The 27,440-nt window shown below is 43.0% G+C and overlaps 1 protein-coding gene across 1 annotated transcript; it reads right to left on the reverse strand.

The window, feature by feature from the left end:
• Window positions 1-1,347: 1,347 nt before the first annotated feature.
• Window positions 1,348-26,424, reverse strand: YWHAQ (tyrosine 3-monooxygenase/tryptophan 5-monooxygenase activation protein theta). Its single transcript, XM_080616095.1, has 6 exons — window positions 26,309-26,424; window positions 24,815-25,199; window positions 7,412-7,535; window positions 4,747-4,910; window positions 4,298-4,393; window positions 1,348-3,253 (listed from the first exon to the last, which is right to left on the reverse strand). The coding sequence occupies exons 2-6, from the start codon at window positions 25,106-25,108 to the stop codon at window positions 3,194-3,196; spliced, it is 738 nt and encodes a 245-aa protein (XP_080472221.1). The 5' UTR covers window positions 25,109-25,199; window positions 26,309-26,424; the 3' UTR covers window positions 1,348-3,193.
• Window positions 26,425-27,440: the final 1,016 nt, after the last annotated feature.

Genomic DNA, 27,440 nt, shown 5'->3' on the forward strand with positions numbered 1-27,440 from the left:
GCAATTTTTCTCCTGGTATAACAAGGAGCCTGCCATCACAAAGAGAATGCTGCAACTAGACTGAGAGGAGGAAAAGAAAACCCTGTGTTTGTTGACATTACTCATTTCAACAAAGACACTGAAAAATTACAAAACTCCATGTTTGCTGCTCAACTGAGTTACAACACAAACCCTTCAAAAGACCGTGACTTAGCATGAAGTACCATCTCTAATATTATCACCCATCCAGCAGAAGAGTAAATATTTTCAGAATATTAAAAGTTCTAAGAAGTTGAAATTAATACAGTACTGTGAAGTTTGTTGTAGAGGTTAAGACAGTAACTCTGTCCCCCAAGATTTACTGTACAGAACCATATTCAGCATATGAAAATCCAATCTTTAACATACCCAGACACCATCGATTTACGAAGTGTCTTAGATGGCGTTGTCAGTTGTGCATCTGGCTTGCAAAGGGTAAGCATGGTCTGGGACTCGCAGTGTTGGTCTGCCCAGTGTTTCCTCAGCCCTGGGGCAGGTACTCTTACACAAGGTGGAGCAGCATTCAACTAGGTGTAAATTATCTCCAGAAGCTGGAAACCATGTTACTGCATGAGTGTGCCATATCAGCCTGGGTGTTGTACTAATAATGGGATTTACCTGGGAGGGGGGGCACTAGGCAAAAGCATTTAGAGAATTACAGTCTATTCCTTTTTCATAGCATCATCCTATTCCCCTTTCATTCTCCCCCCCCCCCCCCCCCCCCCCCCCCCAAAACATACAGTTGCCCAAATTCTGGAAGTAACAGCATGAGGAAAGGTGATGCTGCATTCATTATTATTGAAGTTCAAGACCTGATGTTGCAGTTTCAGGACTTTCTTTTATGCAGAATGTACATGCAATGAACAGGAGACCGCTAGAATTTGCCCAGCTTGACAGACATTAGAAAGAGCAGTTAATAAATCAAGCTACACTCTAGATACAAGGCCCAGATACTGTTCTGGTACAGAAAACTGACAGCTCTCTCCTGACAAGCCGCAAAAGGAAAGGAACAAGAGAACAGCGTTAGCTGACAATCTAGTGTGAGCAAAGACAGCATCCAGAAGACAGCAAAGCAAGCAGCTCCTAAATAAGCAGATACAGCTGACTGCTAACACGTCAGTACCAAAACGTCTTCACTAGAGAATGACAGCACTTAGGAGCTGAACACCTTTATGAAACAAATAAAGGATCAGTAACAAATGCATGGGGGAGGGGAAGAAATTATGAAACCAAAACACCGATTAAGAAGCATATGAGTTTATGTAGAATCCTGCCACACAATACTTTGACAGCAATTCAAAGTGACTGCATGAAGAAAATGGATTTGATACAATTATTTTTTAAAGCAATGCATGTCAATTGAAGCACATAACCCAAACAGTTTTATTGTAGGAACACTCATTGTGCACACTCAAAGAATGAACAAAAACATGGAAGGTGGAAGATGTACCATCAGAAGCCTGCGAGGACTAGTTGTATGTCCCTTTTTGTAACACCATATCCTGTCTAGCCAGGACACTCACAGGAGTTAAATATTTTCAAAAACCCACGAACATGGGAAAACAAGAGGTAGAGGTTCAGGAAAAAACTCTGCAGTAATCTAGGGGACAAAGGAGAAACAAGAAATAAAAGAAGCAAAGTATTATTACAAAAAGCTCCAAAACCTGGGGGAAACAGTAATACTAAACACATCCTAGTAACAACAGAAAGTAGATTATGACATGGCAGTACACAAACTAGCTTTCTAGAGCAGGACAAACTCCCTTGCATTACTAAAGGTGTAGCTGGAATACTGTAATAATGATGACCATTAATAAAAAAAAACAACAGGAAGAACGATCAGAGAATTCCAAGAGATTACAAAAAGTACATAATTTAGATGAGAAGATTTGCAAGCCATGGAAGCATATCAAGGAATTGGCTGTGTTTTCTTAGGTCATTAATAAGGTGAAGCCATTAACTCCAGTAGATTTAGTTACCAGAAAGTCCACATGTCAGGTTAACTATTATCCAGGATATTTTCAGAAAACCAGCTCATTTAAGAGCAGACTTTTTAAAAGTATGCATTAAATTTAAGAAAGACACTTCTAGCAGAAGATACCTACATTTCAGTTTAGCCCTTGGGTGATTACATGGAATTGTTACAAGTCAACAGTAAGTGGTTTATAAAATGTAATTTTATTTAATGTTACTTTGCTGTTACAGAGGGCATAACATTTTCACAAGGCTTTTTTGGGACTACAATCAATGATTAGCAACACACAATAGTGGTCCAAACTCTCTAAGTAACAATCACTGGACAAACTTGACACCTTCTCACATGTGCACAAACCTGCATGGAAAAGTACTAAATTTTAGACTTGGACATGTGAACTTCAATTGGTTTTCCCATTCCAGTGTATTAAGAAATGACATGCACTTTAGTCTGCCAAAAAGCACTGCCTGTACTCCGGCAGTAACATGCTGCTTCTAATACATCATACTAAAGTGAATACCAGAACTACAAAGGCAGGAGTGTAAGTGAACTTCCATTGGGAAGGGATATCGACTTTAACAGCAGCAACTGAAGATTAAGAGAAGCCCCTGTTTTCAAACACACAAGCTTCTGTATTACATGATACACGAAGCAACTCAATTTGTTTTTTTCCAAACTAGAAATGCTCAGCTTGATCTGGCCCAATACTTCCATATTCCTACTGAAAGAATACACAGTAGCATGTGAAAGTCAATTATGGAAAGGAAACCCTGCAGAATAAGAAGGGAATGTGGAGAATTAAGAGCTATGTGGAACACTCTTTAGTTGCAATTAACTACATTTTCATATCTTACTGTAATACAAAACACAGTCAACTGGCAGGAACTGGTTCAGATTTGTTTTTAAATACCAGGTACACTTTAGTCCGCTACATAAGTGTTTGGAAGTTACTTATGTTTATATGAAATGAAGCTATTAATACTTTTCTACAGCAGTAACCGCACACCAGGAAGGCCAGGACAAACACAAATCAAGGAATGGAGTTTTCCCAAAGCTGCAGTGTGAAAAGACTATAAATTGATATCCATACACATGGATGGGTTTTCTTTGCTATAGGAAATCCAAGTGGAGCTATAAGGAATGGAGACGTGTAAAAAGGTTTCTTGAGAAGGAAAGGGAGAATGATGCCCCACGTGCAGTTTAGTTTTCTGCACCTTCTGCAGCATCACATTCTTCTCCTGCACTGTCTGATGTCCATAACTAAAAGGAAAAGAAAAACAGTGTCAGCTTTCCAAAGCACAGCTTTAATTCCAAAAAGGGACGACTACCAACTGTCAGAAACAGTAATGTATTGGACTTAAAAGCAGACTACAAAGTACCAGTGCACTGGAGCTGTACAACCCTAGCTTACAGTGTGTGCTCAAAGAGGAGCAATTGGAAATAGTTCCTGTGCCCAGCACACACCTAGCTATGCACCCCAGGTACTGGAGGCAGAGCAGTGTTCTAAACAGGTCCAGACTTTGTGCTTAATAGTGAGCTAGGTCATCGATCCCACACCACTCAACAAGTCTGAACACTCACTTCATGAGTAATATCAATTGCAAAAGCAGCGGTCTGAATCCTGAAAGTGAAGATTACTATTTTGGTTATTGAAGCTAAGCATTTTATAGTGCTAATAAAAGACATTCCTACCAAAGGAGTATTGCAAAGTAACAGACGTTGCTGGAATTTTAAATGAAGTGGATATCCTGAAGATATTCCCTAAAAAGTTGCCTTAGTTACATATTTTAATAGAATTTAGTGGTTCCAATAGGCACTTTTCTTGAGCAGGTAGTCATTATAAAACATACTGAAACATCAACTGTTTTTATTCTTAACACATTGAAATTACGTATCTTTTCTTTTAAATGAAAATTGGGAAAACAAATAAAGCAAGTTGCACTGGAGGTACAACAGGAAAGTCTGAGCAAGAATCCCTGACAGACCACAGAATACTATATTTTGACTTCTCGTCCATTACTTTGTGCGTGATGAATACACCTTCTCCCCTCCAGTGAAAAGGCCAACAAAGAATGAAGAACGTGTGCTTTCCAAGTTGTTATTCTAGATTACACAGCATGAAGATGGTGACATCATCTTACACTACATTCAAACTGAGTTATGAAAAGGGACAGTAAGGTAAATAGCCCAACTCAGTGTTATGTTTTGCCCTATAGTGGAATAAGGACTGTGTTTCATCACAAATTCAGTCTAAATAAGCAAATACAGTTACAGAACCAGATAGCACATAAAAAGGCAACTTACTGTTAGGTTGTCTCTAAGCAACTGCATGATGAGAGTACTGTCTTTGTATGAGTCTTCGTTCAGTGTATCAAGTTCTGCAATAGCCTCATCAAACGCCTAGAATGATTAAACCATCTTTAGTCTATTAACTGATCATTAAGCAAACAGAAGCTAAACCTATCAGTAAAAAAGGGAACATCAGAAGTTAATGATCTGCATTGCTGTGTTTGAAACAGAAGCATAATAATAAAGCCATAATAAAAGCTTGCTGTGTTGCTGAAAATTTAAGTCATATTGTAAGTATCTGCTTTTATCCCTTCAATCCCACTAATAATGTGAGCTTGGAAACCAGATACATTAAATAGGATCATTTCCCGCATACATTCTAGGAAATAATAATTCATATTATTTTAAGTATAAACTCTCTTCTACTGTCCCTGCAGGCATACAGAAGAAAAAAAGTCACTTACTGTCTTTGCCAGTGTGCAGGCAAGCTCAGGATTGTTGAGAATCTCATAATAAAATACAGAGAAGTTAAGAGCTAGACCCAAGCGAATCGGATGTGTTGGCTGCATCTCCTTCTTGCTGATATCAAATGCTTCCTGATAAGCTCCCTGTGAGTTTTCTATTGTTTCTGTTAAAAGAACGAGAAATATTAAGGGCTTCATTTATTTGTTTGGTTTTGGGGGGTGAATTAGTTGGGGTTTTTTAAAGATATTTAAAGTACTCCATTAGTAAGAGACTGAACAGTCCTCCATAAGCCTGCTCTTAGTGGAACACTGCACTTACTTTAATCAACGTAATGATTGTAAATCCATTTTAAGTACAGCTGCCACACTGACAGAACACAGGGAGCAAATTAAGCGACTACAGAGCAAAGGTATTCAAGAGACAGGTAAACACACAGATGTTAGTCAATACAGACATCCAAGATGACTGGATCACTTCAATGGCTTTTGATACTTTAGGTATCAAAATAAAACCCAACCCAAAAGCGCATCACTTCTTCTACAGAACATCTGCTTCGTTCTTTGCATAGGACGGATGTGCTTGTGTAAGTTGGTTGTGCACATTAAAAGTGGCTACTCTCTGTAGGGCCTTACTTCTTCTTGTAGAAGTCTGGAAGGCATGTACTGCATTTCCCTGAAAATCTGAAAGTCTGCCTCCAAAAACTGAGTGTAGACAGGTCAAGAAAAAAAAAATAACAAGGTTGTGCCCAAAATAACTGGGAGAAATACCACAGAAAAAAAAGGTTACCAGGCTAGAGTGAGTACTTTAAGAGTGCTACTCTTTGAGTTCTCTTCCAATAGACAACCAGAGGTCCCTTAACCATGCCTGCAGAATGGAAGGAGACTGCAGGAAAAGGAAGGCCATTGTCAGAACTCAGAATACAGCTCTCTGAGGGAGATAATATCATAACTACTCTAGAAAGTGGTGTAGAAAAATAGTTTGGTAAGTAAAATCTGTTAAATATTCAAAGGAATCAAAACACAAACTTGGGTTTTTCAGATTCATGCTGCAATGAGTGCTAATGGACTTAATTTGTTGCGAACAGGTGGAAAAAAGGCAAAAGAACTAACAAACAAAGTAAATTAGCTTATAAGTACATAAAATATATTTCAAGCTGAGAAAATAAACAGATGCTTAGAAGCAGAATGTCAGAAAAGCTTCATATGAAACTCCTAGAAGCTTGCAAGAAGTCAAGCACAGAATGTATGCACAGTAATACACATAAGCTCTAACTTCCCAGCAAAACACCAAGATCTGATAATAAGGTTATCAATCAGTGCCTCTTCCACAGTAAGTACCCCTGTCAGCAAGCATATCACTTTAAATAGTCTTTTTAGCCAAGATAAGCTGGGATTTCTCTACTCAGACAATCTCACAGATCTGTAACTGCTCCTAGAGACAAAGCATGAATCAGATTATCTTTGTGAAAGCTAAAGACAAGTTGTCTCTGCTCCAGCTGGACCTGCTGCAGCCATTCGAATCAGGCAAAGGGTTAAGAATTCTGAATGCAACTTGTTAATGCAAAGATTTTTATTCCATTTTGTATATTTTCATCTCTCAACTTAACTGCTCCTACAATACAAGGAAGCTAACAAAGCCTTTATTGAAGTGACAATCAGCCCTGTCCTCCCACTTTGCAATTCAATTGGTTTAAACCAGCTAGCACTACCAGATGCCAACCATGCCCAGCCCAAAGGGACAGTCACTTCAGCCTCATCCTGCTCTAACAGATCATCTACTTTGTGTCACGGCATCACTCCAGGGCTAATTTTAGTTTAGTTATGTAGAAACATATCACTAGCTTATGCCATACCAAGAGTTTAAAATCACAACAGCATCTGGGCACCTTGCAAGACAGTTCTAATACAGCCTCTGAACAGAGTTAAAATCCTTTCCAGAAGAGCTTCCTGAGGTACTCAGAACCACCTATGCACATGTTCTAACTTCTAGAAATGTTCTGCATTCTCACGATGTCTTGTATGAAGTGACAGTACCAGCTGTGAAGTTTTCCAGGCCTTTTCTGCTGGATCCAAAAGAGCAAACTAAAATTACAGGCACAGTGTTATCCCTGTGAACATCAACCATTTCAGAGTGCAGCTCACATTTCTTTGGGTAGTGTACTGACCTAGTAATTTTGTTGCTTCTTTATAGACTAAGGCGACTACAATGAAGTCTGCCTCACACTGAAATGATTAAAACTAACATTAACAGGACTCCATCAAGGAGTTAAAAATGTTGCAGAGCTCTGTTTACTCTTTCTTACCAACTTTATTTTAGTAAAGAAATACAAACAAAATTAAGTATGTGAGCAGACCTTCACCTAAATTATTTTCCAGAAGCTCTGAACAAGCATTATGGAACAACTATCCAGAAATTTAGGGTAGAAGACAGGAACACCAGCTAAAATTCCCTGACACACTGTGCTCAAAATCTATTCAGAATCTAACTCTCTGTCTGTATGAACACTGAAGATTTCCAACTGAAACATAGTTGTTCCCACTCAGCTAACTCAAGTGAATTTACAATACAATACTGGGATATGGACTTCATTTACTGTTCCCTCACCCATGGTCCAAAACTGACACTGATCAGCTTTTAAAGACCCAAAGACCACGAGGTACTTACGTTTTCTGTCATCACCACAGGCAACTTCAGCAAGGTATCGGAAGTAGTCTCCCTTCATCTTCAGGTAGAATACCTTGCTCTCTGGATTAGTTGCATTAGCTATTAAATATTTGTCCAGCAGCTCCTGAAACAGTAACAACAAAAAGACATTGACATATTGCATACATCCTCACAACCAAGTTCAATCTATTTTATTTCTCTCCAGAAAGTTTGTCTGGACCTGAATGTTTGGTACAAAGGCAAAATGAGTTTAAAGGGTATTTTAGATAGATGCACACTTATTTAAACAAACTGTGTAAAGGCACAAAGCTGGCGACTATATTAAGATGATCAACCATCCGATCAGACTGCATAAAAAGTAACAAGTAAAGATTTACTAATGATAGTTTCAGGACCAAGTTTAGTTTCAAGATGTGCACTTCTGTTTTCACAAATGTTGTTGCAAATGAGTAAGCTCTTACTGGAAAAATGAAACATTATGCAGAAAGTTTCAAAGCTATTTATAAATAACAACTTATTCCCTCTTCACAGGAAAAAGTAAGAAAAACAATTCAACTATTTTTCATATAGACTGCGTTCATTAGACTTTTGATAAGGAATCTCCAGCCCACCTACCAGAGACAGACAAGGCTTTGAACCTGTCTAGACAGAAGGAAGCCTCACGAAACTGTACCAGCTCTTTGTAAGGCTGTAAAGCAACACTGGCTCCAGCATAGCAAGCAGGGAGGCATCCTTTCTGCCCGCCCTGCTGCTCCCAGGAATGGGCAGAACTATACAGTGCTCCCCAGCACACCCTGAGCTGCTGCTAACATCACTCCCACTGCTCACAGCTCTCCTACCCAGTAACCAGCAGGACAGGGAAGGTTTATAAGCCTCCATCAAGAGGGGGTAAGTCTCTCTGCAAGGCCTCCTAGCCCTTCCAAAATACGGGTGAAGGTGAAGGACAGAAGAGGTACAGGATTTTCTCTCAGCAAAGGGGGTACTTCAGAGAACTGACAAGGAGGAAAGCAGCTTTTGACTCACCTCCATGTCCCTCAAGCCACAGTGATTTTACCCAACACATTACCACAACCGACCTATGTTCTCTGGAGGTGCCAAAAAGCTCCAAAATAGACTCAAGGAAACCCTGCAATATTCAGAGCAACTTTACACTAAGAATTTAAGTGATAAAGATCTGCATTCAGTTACTTGGAAAATAAACAGGTCATAAAAGCAGCAGAAAGTTTCCACGAGCCTTGCAAACTGTGGCTAGTTCAGTCAGATTTTTGTTACAGAACATATATCCAAATTCATGAAGTGCCTACAATGAAAACATTTAAGGAACTGTAAACTTCCAGGCCAAAACCCCTCAGCATTTTCCTTAGCAACTGTAGCACTATAATTAAAATGAGCTAATTTTAGACACCAACCTACTCCGTATGCATACCACTGCACCATTATTGCTTCCTTTAATAATCAACAGTAGCAGAGCAATCCAGCTTAAAGTGTTTACTCGTTCCAAGCCCACTGGAGGGGCTGACAGTTATTTTAAACCAACACTTGTATCAGGGTACTTCCAACCAGGTGAAAAAAGGACTTTTGACTCCACACAGACAGGGTGCTTATCATGGACGTAATACTGCATAGCTCCATAGACAAGCTCCTTTCAGAGATCCCCCCTTACAAGGCATAAAGAAACAGTAGAGTTACAAGTGCTCTTATTACCACCCTAGAAAAAGCAGCAGGATGGCAAAATGAGACAGAGCCCGACATACCCATCCACTTCCCAAATCAGAAACAGACATTTTTAGGACTTTCTGTAAATCTACAAAACCATTGCCAAAGACTAGACACTGGCTAGTATGGCCCAGGGCTAAGCAGGGAGTTTGTGTAACAGTTTAACACAGCAATGTAGGCAAGGGCTTGAGCAAATGTACGAAATGGTACACCTCCCTGTGTTATGGAAAACACAGCGAAAACGTATGTATGTTTCAAAACAAGTGTTAAGACATAGTAGGCAGATGGGTAATACAACCCCATATTAATACTGTTATTTTGCATGAGTCATTCCCATATTAGAATGAGTTATTCCCACCCTACAGGTTTCTGCAATGAGAAAAACTTCACGGTTTGGATCAATGTTTTTCAGATGCTTTTCTCCTATGACAGATGTCAACACCAGCCATAAAAGGACAACACTACCCAAACCAGTTTCAAAGTCTCAGAAATAACAACATAGGAACCTCAATTTTAACAGAGAGACTTGATTTTACAAGAAACTGCCCTGAATGATGAAAGTCAACATGTAGTACACCTACATTAGAAAAGGTTCTTTAAATCAGTCACAACCAAAGAGTAACTGTCAGCTTCTAAAGGCCATCATAAGGCATAAGACTGCATTAAACAGCAGAGATGCGATTTATGCATGTGCTCGCATTCAATGTGAAAAACTACAGAATCATAGAATCATAGAATAGTTAAGGTTGGAAAGGATCTTAAGATCATATAGTTACAACTCCCCTGCCATGGGCAGGGACACATCACACTAAACCATGACACCTAAGGCCTCATCCAACCTGGCCTTGAACACTGTCAAGGATGGAGCATTCACAACCTCCCTGGGCAACCCATTCCAGTGCCTCACCACCCTCTCAGTAAAGAATTTCTTCCTTAGATCCAATCTAAACTTCCCCTGTTTAACTTTTAACCCATTACCCCTTGTCCTGTCACTACAGTCCCTAATGAACAGTCCATCCCCAGCATCCTTATCGGCTCCCTTCAGATATTGGAAGGCTGCTATGAGATCTCCACGCAGCCTTCTCTTCTCCAGGCTGAACAGCCTCAACTTTCTCAGCCTCTCTTCATACGGGAGGTGCTCCAGTCCCCTGATCATCCTCGTGGCCCTCCTCTGGACTTACTCCAACAGTTCCATGTCCTTTTTGTGTTGAGGACACCAGAACTGCACACAATACTGCAAGTGAGGTCTCACGAGAGCAGAGTAGAGGGGCAGGATCACCTCCTTCGACCTGCTGGTCACGCTCCTCTTGATGCAGCCCAGGATACGGTTGGCTTTCTGGGCTGCGAGCGCACACTGAAGCCGGCTCATGTTCATTTTCTCATCGACCAACACCCCCAAGTCCTTCTCTGCAGGGCTGCTCTGAATCTCTTCTCTGCCCAACCTGTAGCCATGCCTGGGATTGCTCTGACCCAGGTGTAGGACCTTGCACCTGGCATGGTTAAACTTCATAAGGTTGGCATCAGCCCACCTCACAAGTGTGTCCAGGTCCCTCTGGATGGCATTCCTTCCCTCCGGCATATCAACCGAACCACAGCTTGGTGTCATCGGCAAACTTGCTGAGGGCGCACTCAATCCCACTGTCCATGTCACCGACAAAGATGTTGAACAAGACCGGTCCCAACACCGATCCCTGAGGGACACCACTCGTTACCGGTCTCCAGCTGGACATCGAGCCATTGACCACAACTCTTTGCGTGCAGCCATCCAGCCAGTTCTTTATCCACCGAGTGGTCCACCCATCAAATTGATGTCTCTCCAATTTAGAGACAAGGATGTCATGTGGGACAGTGTCGAACGCTTTGCACAAGTCCAGGTAGATGACGTCAACTGCTCTGCCCCTCTCCATCAGTTCCACAGCCCCCATCATAGAAGGCCACCAAATTGGTCAGGCAGGATTTCCCCTTAGTGAAGCCATGCTGGCTGTCACCAACCACCTCCTTGTTTTTCATGTGCCTTAGCATGCAATCCAGGAGAATCTGCTCCAAGAGTTTGCCAGGCACAGAGGTGAGACTGACTGGTCTGTAATTCCCCGGATCATCCATTTTCCCCTTCTTGAAAATGGGGGTTATATTTCCCTTTTTCCAGTCGTCGGCGACTTCACCTGACTGCCATGATCTTTCAAATATGATGGCCAGTGGCTTAGCAACTTCATTCGCCAGCTCCTTCAGGACCCGCGAATGGATTTCGTCAGGTCCCATGGACTTGTGTACGTTTAGGTTTTTAAGATGGTTTCGAACCAGATCCTCTTCTACAGTGGGCCGAGGGTCTTCATTCTCACAGTCCCTGCATTTGCCTTCCAAGACTTGGGTGGTGCAGTCAGAGACTTTGGCAGTGAAGACCGAGGCAAAGAAGTCATTAAGAACCTCAGCCTTCTTTCCTATGCCACAAGCTAAGGAGCACTGACCAAACCAAGAAAGATATGTTGCATGGGATTTTAAACCAGGTATTTGACAAAACTGTATCTCTATTTTTTCTTCTAAATGCCAAAATATAACTTTTCAAGATGTTACAACTACATCAACAGGGGAACAAACAGGCATTTTTCTTTTAGGCCTTCCAGAACCTAAAGACTTATTGTAAACTTAGCACACAAACAGTATTACTGGTCTTATTACAAAATTCAGTCTTTGGAGGTAGCTTTAGCAGTAAAGTCCCATGTGTAACTGATGTGATTATGACTTAAACATATGAGGACCCTGGAATCTAGTATACACTAAATGCTTAAGGAGAGCTTTAGCGTGTCCAATTTAAGCCGAGCCTCAAACCTACATTATTCCCTAGAGCATTAAGGCCCACTTTTTAAATTTTTTGTCAGATGGGGTAGGCCACACACTTCCTCCAGAAGCGCAAATGATTTTGCCAAGGCCTCAGCCCTACTGCAGGAACATGGTGCTGCATCCTCTGTGTAAGTGCACCTTCAAAGTGCTGCCTCCACTCTGCACGCTTGAAACCCAGTGGTTCTGTGCAGATTTCTGAGAAACTTAGGGAAACAAGTGGATACTGGGAGTGAACTGTAGCTTTACAGACAGCAAAGAGTGGGTTGCAAATACTGCTTTGTTTCCTAGGCACTCCTCAGCTGGAGGAGCTGAGCTGCCCTGTCAGCAGCTCCCACTCCTAGTATCTCAGGGGCCTCTTAATCCTTACACCATAGCACATGCTAAGGGAGAGATCTGTGCTTCTGTCAGCTCGGGTGAAACACATTCATGCTGGACTTTATGTATCTGGTTTTGGTTCCATTTAGGACTATTAAAAAAAAATACCTCATTTAAGAATTACATAGAACAGCATACAAACAGACTTTGAGTAAAACTATTCATTTATCCATCTGGATGTTATCTTTCAAATCAATAATGTATTTGGTATACTTAGTAAGCCATTCATGTCAGGGTATCATAATTTCCTGGAAGGCACCTTACCCTTCCCCTCTAATGGACAAAATGTTGGTGAGGCAGCAACAGCAGACAGCACAATAAGCTGAATGATTTACTTTAAACTGTTGTGAGTCATTAGTAGTCAGGAAAACTCAACATTTCCTACATCTGTTCTCTGTCTTTCCCCACTTGGGCTTTTCTACCTTTCCATCAGACATCAATCAGCCAAGAACCCCCACTTTAAACATCAACTGAAAGTAGGTAAAATGCATACAGGCAGCCTAAGCAATGAAGCAGAGCTCAGCCAAACTTAGGATTTATTATGATATATTTTACCTAAAGAGAGACAGGCACTGCCACAGGTACAATTTGTGAAGTCAGCCAATACAGCAGACTACCATTCATGTTCACATACAGCAAACAGGCTCACCCCTTTTTTTGGGGGGTGGGGGTGGTAAGAAAAAAGTTACATATCAAAATACAGTTGCCACCATCATCAAGAACTGTGACTGTTCTTATCACTAAACCAGGCTAAACCAAGACCTGTACAACCAGCAATTACTTGCCCTGTGATGTCAAACATGCCTCAGACACTGCCATGAAAAGCCACACATGATGTTTGAGCTGCTGGTGGGTGACTCTCAGAACCATAAGCAGTAATCAAACACTGGGAATCAAATGCAGGAGTCAAAACTCTGTCCTCAAGCCAAACCCTTCCTGCCCTGGTGCAGCTGCATTAAGACAGGTTTATACTGTGGCAGCTTGTGATTGCTATCTGCTACTTCCCCCACACAGATACATTACTCTCAAGAGGCAGGTCCTCCTGTAGTTGACAGGATTTCCCACCCCACTGCTCATTTTTTCTTCTCAATTTATTTCTACCTTCACAGTACGCTAACACTCCTGACATCCTTACAGCATCATATTCTCATATATGGTGCTCTTGTCCCCTTCTACAGAAGGCAGGCTTATTTATTTATCTATTAAAGAGGTGGCAGCAACTACCAGTCCCTGGAAGAGATGCTCCAGTGCCTGAAGGAGCCATGTGGAGCGGGCTGGGAGCTAGCAGCAATCCACTTCTTCCCCCTTTAAAGCTGGAATGGCTATTTTTTATTTTTCTCTCCATAGACTTACTGCTTTACATGCCAAGAGAAAGTTACATTTCAATTGCCTTTTTGGATCCTTCTCCAGTTCTACTTTTGTTCCTTCCCAACTGAGTAACTGTCCTTTCTTATCCTCTTTTCCCCTCTGCTTAAGCAAGAACAAGGGCTGAACATGCGGTTGTACTACCAGCGCATTGCAATTAACCTGAGCCAGAAATACTAAGTTTAATTAATTTGCTCTCATCCCTTCCCCATTATTTCACCTTTAAGAAAAGCAAGCCCTGAAGGAGTATGCCAGCCATAACTTCCTTGAAGTGCCTGATACAAAGAAGCTTCCTGAAGATACAGCTCCTTCATAATTATTTGTTGTGTATGCTTCCACCCAGTCTCTCCCTACACATCCCCTGCAATTCACGGACCAGTCCCACTCCTTGTAAGCATTCTGTTTTCAAGACTCCTTCTTTTAAAAGCTGACATCAAAACAGAAAGTCCCAACAACCTCCCCCCATCTCAGCTTATTTTAAAAGGCAAGCCTGATTGAGACATCAAGTTCAACCAGTGTACACGAAATACTTTCTGGACAATTTAACTATGTGGTAGGTTCAAGTGGCAGAGAAATACCACCAATATCTGATCTGTGCTGTTCTCTCTTCCCACGTGTTCAGCTATAAAGAATCTTGACAGGAAAGATGAAGCATACAAAAAATCCTGCATACCAAACTGACCTTTGAGCTGCCTTCAGCACTTGTGCCATTTAGAACTGGACTTCAATAAGAAAAGCAAATACACAAGTACAAGTTTCTGCATATATTCCAATATCATTAGCTAATAGAAATATTCTTCACACTTACCCGCTATAGATCAAGGAGGAACATGAACCAGGTCAGCTCAGAGATTATCTACTGACCACAAGTAGTTTAAGGTCAATTTTCAAAGCAAGCTAAATATACCATGTGCCTAGGTACAGTCAGAAGCTCCCAATGAGTTAAATTAAAGTAACTCAAAATATTTACAATGCAACCATCATTCAGATGTCAACACCTATGACATGCTTGGGTCACATCACCAGCATCAAGTTATTTAATGTATTCTATTAAAAGACTGATCTACATTGCCATATGCATTTCTCACCAACAGTACAGTGTTACTTTTGCTCCACCAGAAGGAAAAAACCTCAGTGTAAAAGCAACCACCATAGCAGAAATGCCCTCCAAAATATAAACTGGTTAAGCTGCTGCCTGATCTTTAGCAAGGAGGAGCATGCTGATGGTTAAAATCACTGCCACAGTTTTGTGACTAAAGTCTATATAAGGTTTTATTTTCCAAGTCAGCCTGTTTCAAGAATATTGTTTCGGCAATATTCTTGAGCTTAACATCCATATATATCTTACTTCAATTTGTTTAAAACACCTTATTCACACCATCTTCCATCTTTCAGGCATATGATTTTAAATGCTATTCTCTGAAAGCAAACTCTGTAACAGTTTGTGGGAAGTAATTTGTATTTGCAGGTTTCGGTAATTTAAGACAAAGTCCTCTGCTGGGCTTTAACTCGTATAGCACAAAAAGCATCCAGAGAGAAGAAAATGTAATAGTATTAATCTTTCCTGATACAAGAACAAACTAGCCAATATCAATGAATTCAGTATAAGAAAAAAAAAAAATTTTCTCTTCATCCAATGATGGAAAAAGTTCAATGACATGGGGGAGCTAAAATAAAACCAAATCAGCTAGAACTTCAAATTAGCTGCTCAGAAACTTTCTGCTATCCAAGCTCTCCTCAGATCTCCCAGCAGAAGAGGTGCTACCACTCTGTAGGGTACCGGTTTTCACAGGTCTTACAGAGACTAGACTGAATTTTATTGCCATTTCCTAGGTGGTCCCTCCCTTTCCAAGAGGACACTGAGTGTTCCCTATTTCGAACTTCTCAGTGTTTTTGGGGTTTTGTTGGGGTTGGGGGTGTGTGTGTGCGCGCTTGTTGCGGTTCTTCTAAGGAATACTGAAGTTAGCACCAGAACAGACATTACATGGGTGATAGCAAGTAGCTCTGATTACTTAACATTGTACTTGCCTAGAACAGCATCCATTTACTGGCCAAATCCCACGGAACCAAATGGTCACATGCAAGTGAAGAAACTGTTCCAAAATAAACCTATTTTGTGACAAGAATCCTTACAAATAATGCAGATGCACTGAATGTATGTCAACACTTTCTTATTTAGCAGGTTAACTCACACAGATTCAGCATCACAGTCCCATCTAGAAGATAAGCAGCTTGCATCTAACAGGCACACTATGCAGTGTGTGACACCACATACATTCAGCCACAGATGCAGCATGCAAAATACCTGGAAAAATTCTTCAGTTTCAAGTATTTCTGAAGGTCCAGCTCCACCATGAGGAAAATCACCTACATGTAGCATACAGGCAAATGGTTTCCAACTTAATTGCAGTCAAGAAGTAAAGCTAAGAAGTTGGTGAGGCAGCTCAGAGCAATGTATTTCCTTAATGTAACTGTTAAATGTGAATTTAAACACATTAAAAGTTCCAAAGTGTTTGACAGCACAGATGACCAGTGCAGGCTCAGACCTTTCAGTAAGGCTTCTACTCACAAGTGATTGCCTGTTTTAATCCTCTAGTAAACTGTTACGAAGACTTCTCAACTACTTCAAGTACAATCAGTCATTCCAAAGTCCACAGTATGACTCACTGCAACCTAGGTGTGTTTTAACATTCAGCAGTTGTTTTCTTAACAGGAAACGGAGAGTCCCCTGCTGCAACAGAAAGATCACTTTACTACCAAAAGTGTAATTCAGCAGAAGTTCTTTAGCCTTCTGGATTCAAGCTTTATGCATCATCTCCTTTTGGGAGAGCTTTAAATAGTTTTCATACAGATCTCTTAAGACCGCTAGCAGTTCAGTTTATCTATTGAGGAAAATATATGTATGCTTTTCCAGTAATGGCATGGCCTTAAGATGACCTGACAAAGCACTGCTGAAAGGAGAGACAAACATACCTGGCATGGAAACGGAGAGGATGACCTAATTCATCTTTTCCATTTGGTTCTGAGTTTTGTCTACAGTTTTAAAAACTGGCAGTTGATCTTTAGGACTGGCCCTGAATGAAGTATCTGGAATCCCACTTAACAGATGCACTGGAAGCCTGAGCTGCAGCATGTCTGCCTACACTATTTCCACCTGGGGTTGAGATTAATTTCACCTAGAATTTACATTCAATGCTAACATTTCCCCTAAAACAAGAAGTTAGAAAGTTCTGTGGACCTCAAAGAACTATGTAAGCCAGGAACTAGAAGCGTGTGGAAATGCAAGTTCTTCTTTCTCTATGGATTTTCATCAGACAAAAATCAACAACCTAGTGAAAGTCAACGAATTATTCAAGTTTTTATGGCAGAACCTAGAGGTTTTCCAGTTCTGCAATATGTAGAAATGAGTCTTTAATTGCACTTTCCATATTTCTAATTCCTCAAAATACTTCAAGTGTTACGCTCCTCTCAGTAAACATGCATTACTGACAGCAAATCCTTCTCTTCAGAATCCTGACTACCTAAAAGTTTCTTTCAGCATCTTCCATTTGTGATCTTTCCTGATATGACAGAATCAAACAAAAAAGACTAAATTTGCATTTAAAAATATTTCTATGCTCTGCAGCTCCAAAAGCCCTGAAGGTACAATTAAGTGACTGACCAAGATATATCTAGACTTAACAATACTCAAAATGAACAACAGTGTGTAAGAGTCATGCAGGCTTAAGGTATGTTGCCCTTGTGCAAATGTTTATTTTTAGAGCTAGAAAACATCAAAATTCATAACAATAAATACATTCTGGAGGGCTTAAAAGTGTTACTTGCTTCACTTCTGCTCTCCATTTCAAAGCCCTAGAGGCTTGTGAACACTGAAATCCAGAAAAATAATGGCTTTAAATTGACAGAGAGTAGATTTAGATTAGACATTAGGAAGAAATTCTTTACTGTGATGGTGCTGAGACCCTGACACAGAGAAGCTTGGCTGCCCCATCCCTGGCAGCGTTCAAGGCCAGGTTGGATGGGGCTTGAAGCAAGCTGCTCTAGTGGAAGGTGTCACTGCCTGCTGCAGGGGGTTGGAACTGGATGATCTTTAAGGTCCCTTCCAAGCCAAACTATTCTACGATAATGAAACAGACCATTGCTTACTGCAGCTGGAAGAGCCTTCCGCATTGTCCAACTTCACCTTGAAAGAAACCCAGCAACGTAGTATTTCACTCAGTGTTATTAGGAGTGTGCCAGTAATTTGTTATTTTCCAAATGAGTCAACCTACAACAATGAAGTGTAACATTTAAGCCACAAAAACTAGAAGCCAACATTGCAGATAGCCTCATTATAACCATTCCTCACAGCAAGTGAACCTTGACTTTCTTACTAAGGCCCTGGTACCTACGTCCATTTAAAATGATTTCTGCTTACAAGAATTTTGCAAAATGCATTCAACTTCAGAACAGAACTTCCTGAAGAAGTTTTATCCAGGAAATACAAGGCTGTCAATCTGGTAAGCATGTACATAGTGTATTCAGAAAATTTATTATTGGAGATAACGGAATGCTTTCTGTTTCCGGAGCTTAACATGACTCCTATGTCCAATTACTTCAGTGGGTAGATCATATACATTAAAGGACAGAATAAAGATTACCAGAGCAAGGAATAAACCCTTATCATTACGATCTGGTAAATCAAACCCTGGATTCCTTTAACAAACTAAGAGAAAGGCACAAGAAAAATCAACTAATTCAGGACTTTCTAGTTCATAGGTCTTGACATCTGATGGTTTCATGGGTGCACAGAACCACAAAATGTGAAGCTCAGCACCTATATTATTTTTACTGCCTCTCATGTCTAAACCGCCATTTCACATTAATTGTTATTGGGGTATACAGAGAGAATTAGCAAATCACAAGCTTACAAGTCAGCTGTATGCTCAGCTGGCGCATTCTGATGCTGGTTCTGATATCCTGGGAAGTAGAAAGGATGAAGAGGAAGCTGTAAACATCAGGCCAACGAATTTAGTAGAGCTATATGGAGTAAGTACCAAAAATGAGGTGATCAAGAACAGTCTTACCTTACCTTACCTAGTTAGTTTGTGATAAAATTAGCTTCAAGTTTATGGTCAAGTACAAAACCACTCCAACACAAATGGCAAATGACATTTAAAGGCACTGGGCCCATCGTTCTCAAAGACCAAAAGCATAAAACTAAAAAAGGGCCAGACTTACATAAATAAGAGCACACTGATTAACCAAGAACACACCTTCACCTATTAAACTTACAAAGAATAGCCATGCACTTTTACCAGCCCTCCCCCTGCCATTTTCCTCACCACCTTCCTCTGAAAATCAGGCATCCCCCATTATGATTCTATGATTACTAGAAAAAAGAGTATCAAGCTTCTGTGCCCATACCGGTAAATCTAATACTTTAATATTGGCAAAGGTATAGTACAAAGCTTTAACAGCCTTGATTACAATCAGGCTAGTTAATCTACAGCTTGCTGTCATTAAATAATGGGTTTGACACTGGAGATAGATGAGGCTTTGGCTGCCCCATTCTCTACAGCTGGTCACCTATATCAGTATAACTATTTCCTATTTTCAAGGACTCTACGTCCTGCTTCTCACAGGATGTAATATTCAGGACAGGCTTTTCAGAGCTGTTAGGAGCTATGGCTGCAGAAGTGCAATTCTCTGGTGGCCACTTCTTAAATTTTTAAGAACAGACAAGCCACTGATCTTCAGTTTTTTCTTTTTCAACAGACATAAGTTAATCCTACTCTCACTTTTGCCTCAAGATGGAGATATCCACACAAACCAAATCAATGATCTAAACTCACCCTAGTACCTTCTGAAAAAGGAAGTGACACTGCACACACAAGTAACTTAATGGCACAAGTTTTCAGAACCTCAGAGAGATTACCTTGCTGCCATTCATCTTGTATCCTTCACTAGCTTGCTTGTAATATTCTAGAAATTCAGTATCCAGTTGCAGGGGGAGGGGGCAGCAAGCAATGACTGCATGGGATGGAGGCCTCAGCTACCATCAGAATTCCTTGAACTATTTTTAGTTAGGCTTTAACAGTTTTCAGCCGCTTCAAGAACCTCAGTGCATTCTAGGCTTCGGTTCTCCAAGTGTCAGTCCTTTCTTAGGACAGATTCAGTTTTCCTTGCACAGAAGCGTAGTATTTCAGCAGCAGATTCTAATGAAGGGCAAAAGCTCACATAAGAGAAGGTACAACTACGAGTAAGTCAAATTCAGATAATGAATTTAAGGTTTAAGCATATTAAACTACAAGAGATTCATGCATTAAGTTCCACAATTCTTATCATAAATGTGTTGGTGCTTGCTAGAAGTTGGGCTAAGAACACAAAGGAGAATCAACTCTCTCCCCACATATTACCCTTCTTCTAAATGATGACTGTTATTCCAAATTAAAACATTCATTTTACATTCACTCCACAATTCTGGATTTGCCAAGAAATAACATTCCCAATCTAAAGTCTGGCTTTGAGTCGTGAAGTAGCTATCCTTTCAGTCAGTTACTGAAAAAAGGATGAGCCAATAGCATTTGCTTTAATTTACAAAAGGAAAAAACGTAATACCTGAAAAACTGTCCCAACCACTACTGAGACAACTAATTCAAGTAAAAAAGTAATATGAAGTGATTAGTATGCCCAACCTTCAGAATAAAACTGCATCCTACATAGTTCCCAGTGTCAAAGACTGTCATACGCTCTTACTCAGATGCTATTTTCACCTCTGCACTCTTCTCACTGGAGAAGAGAAGGCTGCGTGGAGACCTCTTAGCAGCCTTCCAGTATCTGAAGGGGGGCTATAGGGATGCTAGGGATGGACTAGTCATTAGGGACTGTAGCGATAGGACAAGGGGTAACAGGTTAAAACTTAAAACAGGGGAAGTTTAGATTGGATTTAAGGAAGAAATTCTTTACTGAGAGGGTGGTGAGGCACTGGAATGGGCTGCTCATGGAAGTTGTGGATGTTCCATCCCTGGCAGTGTTCAAGGCCAGGCTGGACAGAGCCTTGGGTGACATGGTTTAGTGTGAAGTGCCCCTGCCCATGGCAGATAGGTTGCAACTAGATGATCTTAAGGTCCTTTCCAACCCTAACTATTCTATGATTCTATTTCCGTATAAAGTATGGCCACCCATTGAAAATAGAAAAGCAGAGAGAAAGGATTCACAAGATGGGAAACTCCAGTGAATTGTTTATCTAGCAGCATTAAGCTGAATCTTCCAAATTTCTGCATGAATAATATTAATCATCAAGATTTCACTTTTCTGTAGGCCAAAGGTAACAGTAGGGAAGAAACAGTGCTATTATCAAAGCTTATTCATCATCTGACATCAGATATTTAAACTGATACAAGGAATCTATTTGCTGATGCAAGAAAATACCGACTTCATTTTCAATGAAGCTATGAAGTTGTGCTGTTGAACACATCCAATTTGAACATCATCCTGCAGTATGGGGACTTCTGTTTTGTTCATTTTTAACCAAGCAACTTTACAACTAGACCTACAAAATGGATAAAAATCAGAAGTGGACATAGGTTTTTACCTTTGTTTTTATTAGGTTTTATTGTTTCTTAATTATGCAAAGCAGAAGTAGTAACGACATTGCAACCGTGGGGTGGGGGAAGGAAGGAAGGAAGGAAATAACAAAGGAAGAGAGAGCTGGCAAGAGCAACACACTAATTCATGCTTTCAACAATTAACACTGCAATCTCACAGAAGATCAAACATTTACAAGCATCTTCTCAACCTTAAGACAGTAAAAACTGAAGACACTAGTTGTCTCTAAAGAATGAAGCTTGAATGCAACATGAGTTATTGCCGTGAAATTTCTGAGGCTCTCAGAAATCTCAGCAGTTTGATCTGCTCCCCCAGGTGAGTCCCAATTCAAAAGTTACCTTTTTTGAAAATCTGATGTCACTAAACAGTGGGTGTATATACAATAAAGCATTGTTCTTATATTCCACATTCCACCTTCAAAGTTCCACGTTGTTTTACTATATGGAAGTTGCTGCTGCACCCATCCCGTCTACATTATCAATCATCCCTGTCTTGAAGTCACACAGAATATACAGAAATGTGAACTTCGTGCTCAGAGAGTATCTGAAACAACATAGCTCAACTGCACTTTGAAAAAAAAAAAAAAGTTAAGCTGCCAACCTGTTTCTTTATTCAGGGAAAAAAGTTTCAAGAACAGCTTTGACTAGGCTTCATAAGGGATGACTCAACATTAATTTTCTACATTTCCAAGGAATTAATCAATCAATAGAGAGACTTCATAAAACCTCCTAGTGTACCTTTCACATAAAACATTTGTGCAAGTTGTATGACAAAGTCCTATCACCTCTTCATTAAAGAGCCACTCTCACCTGAAAGACCAGTCATAAAATTAAGAGTTAAAAAGGGCTTAGATCACATCTACTCCTATTTGCAAGACAGGCAGTTAAAGCAATGCCTTCACTAGTTGGCATGAGATGGAACATCTTACTGTGACCACTGATACTGGGTGTAAGTTAATTCAATAATTAGTGTTTTATTTTTAATTATCTATGTATATCTATATGTAGATATCTCAACACAATTTTTGATGGTTGTATTCTAGTGGTTATTAAATTTAAGTTCCTTATCAACCAGTGCCCTAGACCAATGTTTTACCCAATTGGCTTGAGGCATTCTTTACGGAAAAAAAGCAATTGTAGATCCAGCATTGTTGCTGCCTTTTCCATCAAAAATTAGCAGTATTTTGTAGCGTTAGAATATTTCCAAATGAAGCAGATGTATTTCCTTTTCAAAAGGTGTGCCACACCAGCAATAAAAGCCTTTTGAAAAAACTGTTAGCAGTATGACTAACAGCAGTCACACTCCACGCCGCACATCCACCCTTGCTAAATCCAAATACTCCAGATGACAAGCAACCTTTCCATACTACTTGCCAGCAGTTGTTTCAGATTAGCTGCTTTCCTAGAGTTAAAGGCCATCTCTGAGATTCAGCTTAAAGAGATCTAAAAATGTTACAAGCACTTACTATAGCATCAGTAAAAGAAAAAAAACTGTAATTTGAAGGAGGAGGAGTCAAAACTCCTTTGCAGGTCAGCTTTAGGAAACCCATCCTTTGTAGTGCCTGCACATTGTGAGTTCCAACTTCTTGGATGCTGACTCATGGATCATAGAAGCGCTAGATGGAGGAGGAAAGGGAAAGAAGCTGAACAGAATGTAACTTGCACATGTCCCTCAAAGGAAGAATAAAAGTCAGAAGGCTTGCAGTAGACAGGCTGACATCTGCTCCTACCAAAGGAAGGCACATCTTTGCCAGCAGGGCAGAACAGGAAACGCACGCACAGTTGCAGGTTTCGGCCTTCACTACTTCCTGTAGCCTTCTAGGTGAGAAGGCCTACCAGGTCATTGCTGAGAACAGAGAAAGACTAGAATGCAGGGGAAAACCCAGCTAGCACATGAAGAGCTTGCTTTGCCTACATCAGAGGCTCATGTTAGCACGGTTACCAGACTGCCTGCTGTCCACCATTTGATGTGCCTGGAATAATTTCAGTATAGACACTGCATGAAATGGCTCACTACCTTTATCACCCAGAGGCATTCAGTCTTCCTATGGAAGCACCAGCTTCTGGTGGCAGAATGCTGGCATCTGGTCACACAGGTTCTAGTGAAACCAGCCATGGGAATCAGTAGTCAGTGCCCTACACAAGTCACATCATTCTCAAAAAGGTGAAAGTTTTACAACTTAACTATGCCTGTAACTGGAGAAACTCTTTGGAAGACACAGGACTCTAAAATGTGTTAAGGAATTAACTCAACTGATTCATTAAGCTATTAAACATCCAAATTATTTTTGAGCAAAGGTAACTCATTTTGACTGTTTTAGAAAAAAATCCCCAAAACCTATTCAGCAGCATGCAAGGAAGAATAGTTTTGTTCAGCACAATCCAAAGAAATACCCCCTTGTATGTGAGGATCCAGAACACTTCATAAAGAAAAAAATTCAGTTATTTCCAAGCCAATCAGCTTTATATTCAGGTATCCTAAACTAATTTAGGATACATCTACCTCAAAATTGTTTAATTCCTTATAGACCTGCTTCTTCCTATTCTTACGTTAGCAACAGCAGACACTAGACAAAAATAATGAGGAAGAGCAAATAAACCACTGAAGATTATCAGCCACACAGTTACTACTGCATTACACAAATGTAGCTTCCTGCAGCCACAACTCTCATCACATGGAATAGAGTCCAGCAGCCTCCACACTGCTGACACGTCTCTTCAGCTGCCACTACAGAGCAGTACAGTTTCGTTATCGACAGCATCTGGAATTCTGCTGCTTGTACAGAAATGTATTCCTGGGCTTTGCCGCACGCCTGGGGTGTCATGCCAGTTTTCACACCTCAGTTTTACATTATTGCATAATTACTGCAAATGCATCTTAAAGATTCCCCTGAAAAGTCAGCTTGAATCTGACAAAGCCAACTTCTACATGTCTTTATTTCCCCTCTTCAACATGGATGTTTTACTTTATAAAAACATATTTTTGTCAAAAAGATCCTCAAAACATGTCTGAAATACCCCTTGACAGTCTTTCGCTTCACAAGATGTAAACAAAATGCACACCCAGTTTAAATGCTTTTAACAGGTTACTACCTCTGATCTGAAGAAATAAAGGGGTTTTCTCACTTTCTTTTCAGCTTTATCTTACAAATAGATCAGCTTACAAACCACAGCACAAACAGGCATGAGGCTAAATTCTCTGCAATTACCTAGTGCAATACTGCATATGGATCACTCCAGCCAAAAATGTATTCTAAATGCACACGCAAAATTGAGTGTGTATCTCGGATACCTCTATATATCTAGGGCCATAGTGTAGAGCAGATGATCTTTCCCCTCACAGAAACCCACATAATGACTGCAGAAGTTTCTGCACAGACTTCCCCTACCCCAGCATACTTCACACAATGTTCCCCAGTCAAGCTCCCAGCCTTACTCGCTAGTACGGCAGAACGCATGAATACTGTATTTCTTTGGCCTAAAAAAAAAAAAAAGAAGAAAAAAGGAAGTCCCCACTCACCAGCACAGTGGTGCAGATGGACCTGAGCTCAGACTCCACCTTCTCCCGATAGTCTTTGATAAGCTGCATCTTCTTGTCGCTGGTGTCCGTCTTCTGCTCAATGCTAGAGATGACCCTCCAGGCAGAGCGCCGACCCCCCACTACGTTCTTGTAGGCCACTGAGAGCAGGTTGCGCTCCTCATTGGACAGCTCGGCACCTTGCTCAGTTACTGCCTTCATGCAGGTGGCCATATCATCGTAGCGCTCAGCCTGCTCAGCCAGCTTGGCTTTCTGGATCAACTCGGTCTTATCCATGGTGGCTGGCAGTGGGGCAAGAGCAGTAGAGTAGCAAAAGCAGGAGAAGCTGGGGATGTCACACTACCAACACGAGAATGCACCTCAAAACCTGCCAGAAAGAAGACAGTAACCATGGCGCTAGGATGTCCACTACAGAGCACAATCCTATGCCACCCCTCACAACCCACCAAACACCAAGGATCACAGCAAGCCTTGCCTCCCCTTCCCCATCTCAAGTGCTTCTTGTGGAAAGACTGACTATAGCAACCTGCCCTTCCACGCAGGGCTATGGGGAGAGGCACTAATCTCAAGGGTCCACCCCTAGGGAAACCACGACCTAGAAACCCAACTGGGGAGGCACGCTCAGCGCTAGCCAAGGGACAGCATCCTGAAGACCAAGCACTGGAATATAGTTATTTTTCCGTCAGGGCGGACTTTTTGTCCTCACCCTGCTTTTCTTCCTTGCCCTCTAGCATGAACCTGGAGAAGGAAACCCCGTCACCTTCGTCGCCTCGCCCAAAGCCCTTCCCCCGTGTGCCACAAGCCCTGCAGGTGAGAGCTGAAGAAAGGCGGATGATAAAGGCGAGACAAGCGGGAAAGAAATAAATACTAAGCGAGACGAGCTCGTGCCTGGGGAGGCAAGGAAGGGGTTAAAACCCAACGGGCTGGCAGAGCGGGCCCTGGATCCGCCTCCCTCGGGCACCCGCGCTCTGCGGGGCGAGCGCGGCCAGGGGAGCTCGGAGCGGCCGGGGCGGGGCGGCGGGGCCAGGCTGCTTCGCCTCCTGGCGGCGGGGCGCGGCGGGTCCTGGCCTCCCGTATACCCCCGTCGGGAGCAGGCCTAATTCCGGCCCGGGACGGCGGCTGCCGGCTTGGCGGGGGCCACGACGGCACCGCACTGCCAGCGGGGGAGCCCGGCGGAGTGGCAGTGGGTGGGGTCTCGGTCCCGACGAGGGCGGGGGCCAGGGGCGGCCGCGTCCCCCAGGGACGGTGGGGTGCAGCGGGGACGGAGGGCAGCCAGCGGGGCCTCCCGCGGCGGCACGGCGGAAAGAGGAAGCCGGCAGCCCCGCTGGGTGCGAAATGGCGGCGCTGGCTGGCTGCGCCTCCCGCTCCCCGGGGCCGCCGAGCGCTCCACGCCGCGATCACAAAATGGAGGACGCGGCGGCAGGCAACGGCAAAACGGGGCCCGCGCCCGCCGCCGGGCCGCGGCACGGCGCTCACCTGGTTCCGCTTCTCTAGGCCGGGCCGCGGGCGCCACCCGATCGGCTGCCTCGCTCGGGGCTGTGGCGGAGAGAAAGAGCCGCTCCCGTCTCCGCCGAGAGCCAGCGCTAAAGGGCGTTGGCACAGGCAAGCCTACCCGCTGTTCAACCCGCGCCCACGCGGCCAATAGCAGCCTTGTCTGCGGGCCTGGCCCCGCCCCTCCGCGCCCTGACAGCCAATCCGAACAGAGCGCGCCGCCGCGGGGGCGAGCGCAGGCAGGGCACAAGCTCGGTTGGCCCGTGTGCTGCGGCTGGGGCCACGGGGTTTCCTCCAATTAGATCCAGGGTGAGATGACGTCACTGTCGCCATGGTGATGCTGCTACAACCCCCCCATCCCATCCCCTCCTCCGCCGTCCCGCTTTCCCCCTTCCCTGGCCGCCGGGGCCCGATCGTGGCCCAGGGGGCGGCGGGTGCCGGGCGGCACCGGTGCTGCGAGGGGACGAGGCGGGGGGAGAGACAGGGAGCTCCAGGGGGGGAGGCACCAGCCGAGGCGGTGCCCGCGTCGGCGACGGGGCGAGAGCTCTGCGGGCGGGCAGAGGAGGGAGACGGGACGAGGCGGCCCCGCTACGCACCCAGGCGGTCCTTCGGCGCCCGAGCGGGCAGCGGTCACTACTCCGCCTACGCCGCTGCCCGCCTCTCATGTTCGCTCCCGCAGAAGTGGGACGGCTGCCCCTTAGGTGGCTCGGGCCGGGCAGGGCGGGGCGGGGCGTGGCGGGAGGAGCCGGTATGGCTGGCAGCGGCCGTTGGGCTCTTCCGGAGCGGCCGGAGTCCGCCTGTCCGCTGCCGGGAGGAGGGGGCTCGGCGCGGGGAGCCGGCGCCGCTCCCGGGCTGTGCCCCGGCCCGTGCACCGACCCGGGTGGTGGAGGCGGGAGCTCCCGGCGCGGGTATTTCTCAATGGCGGGTTCTGAAAAGCCATTTTCGAGTGCGGGCGACTGCGCTGTGCCCTGGGCCGGGTGACGCGAAGGCGGTCCTGAGGAGTGCCTGATCCCCAGGCCCCGCGCAGGGGGAAGAGGGGGCAGGGGTTTCTCGTAAGTAACCATCAACAGATTTCCCCTCTGTTGGTGTGATCTTAATTTTCAGGAGGTCAGAGATG

Source organism: Psittacula echo (genome assembly GCF_963264785.1).
Source record: "Psittacula echo genome assembly, chromosome: 4".
Lineage (NCBI taxonomy): Eukaryota > Metazoa > Chordata > Aves > Psittaciformes > Psittacidae > Psittacula > Psittacula echo.

Bases quoted from the DNA above. Each gene is read 5' to 3' on its own strand.
- YWHAQ (XM_080616095.1), bottom strand. From the start codon at position 25,108: ATGGATAAGACCGAGTTGATCCAGAAAGCCAAGCTGGCTGAGCAGGCT. The intron at 7,536-24,814 runs GTGAGTGGGGAC...TTACTGTTTCAG, and splicing joins CCATCTGCACCACTGTGCTG to GAGCTGCTGGACAAATATTT. The intron at 4,911-7,411 runs GTAAGTACCTCG...TTCTTTTAACAG, and splicing joins CTGTGGTGATGACAGAAAAC to AAACAATAGAAAACTCACAG.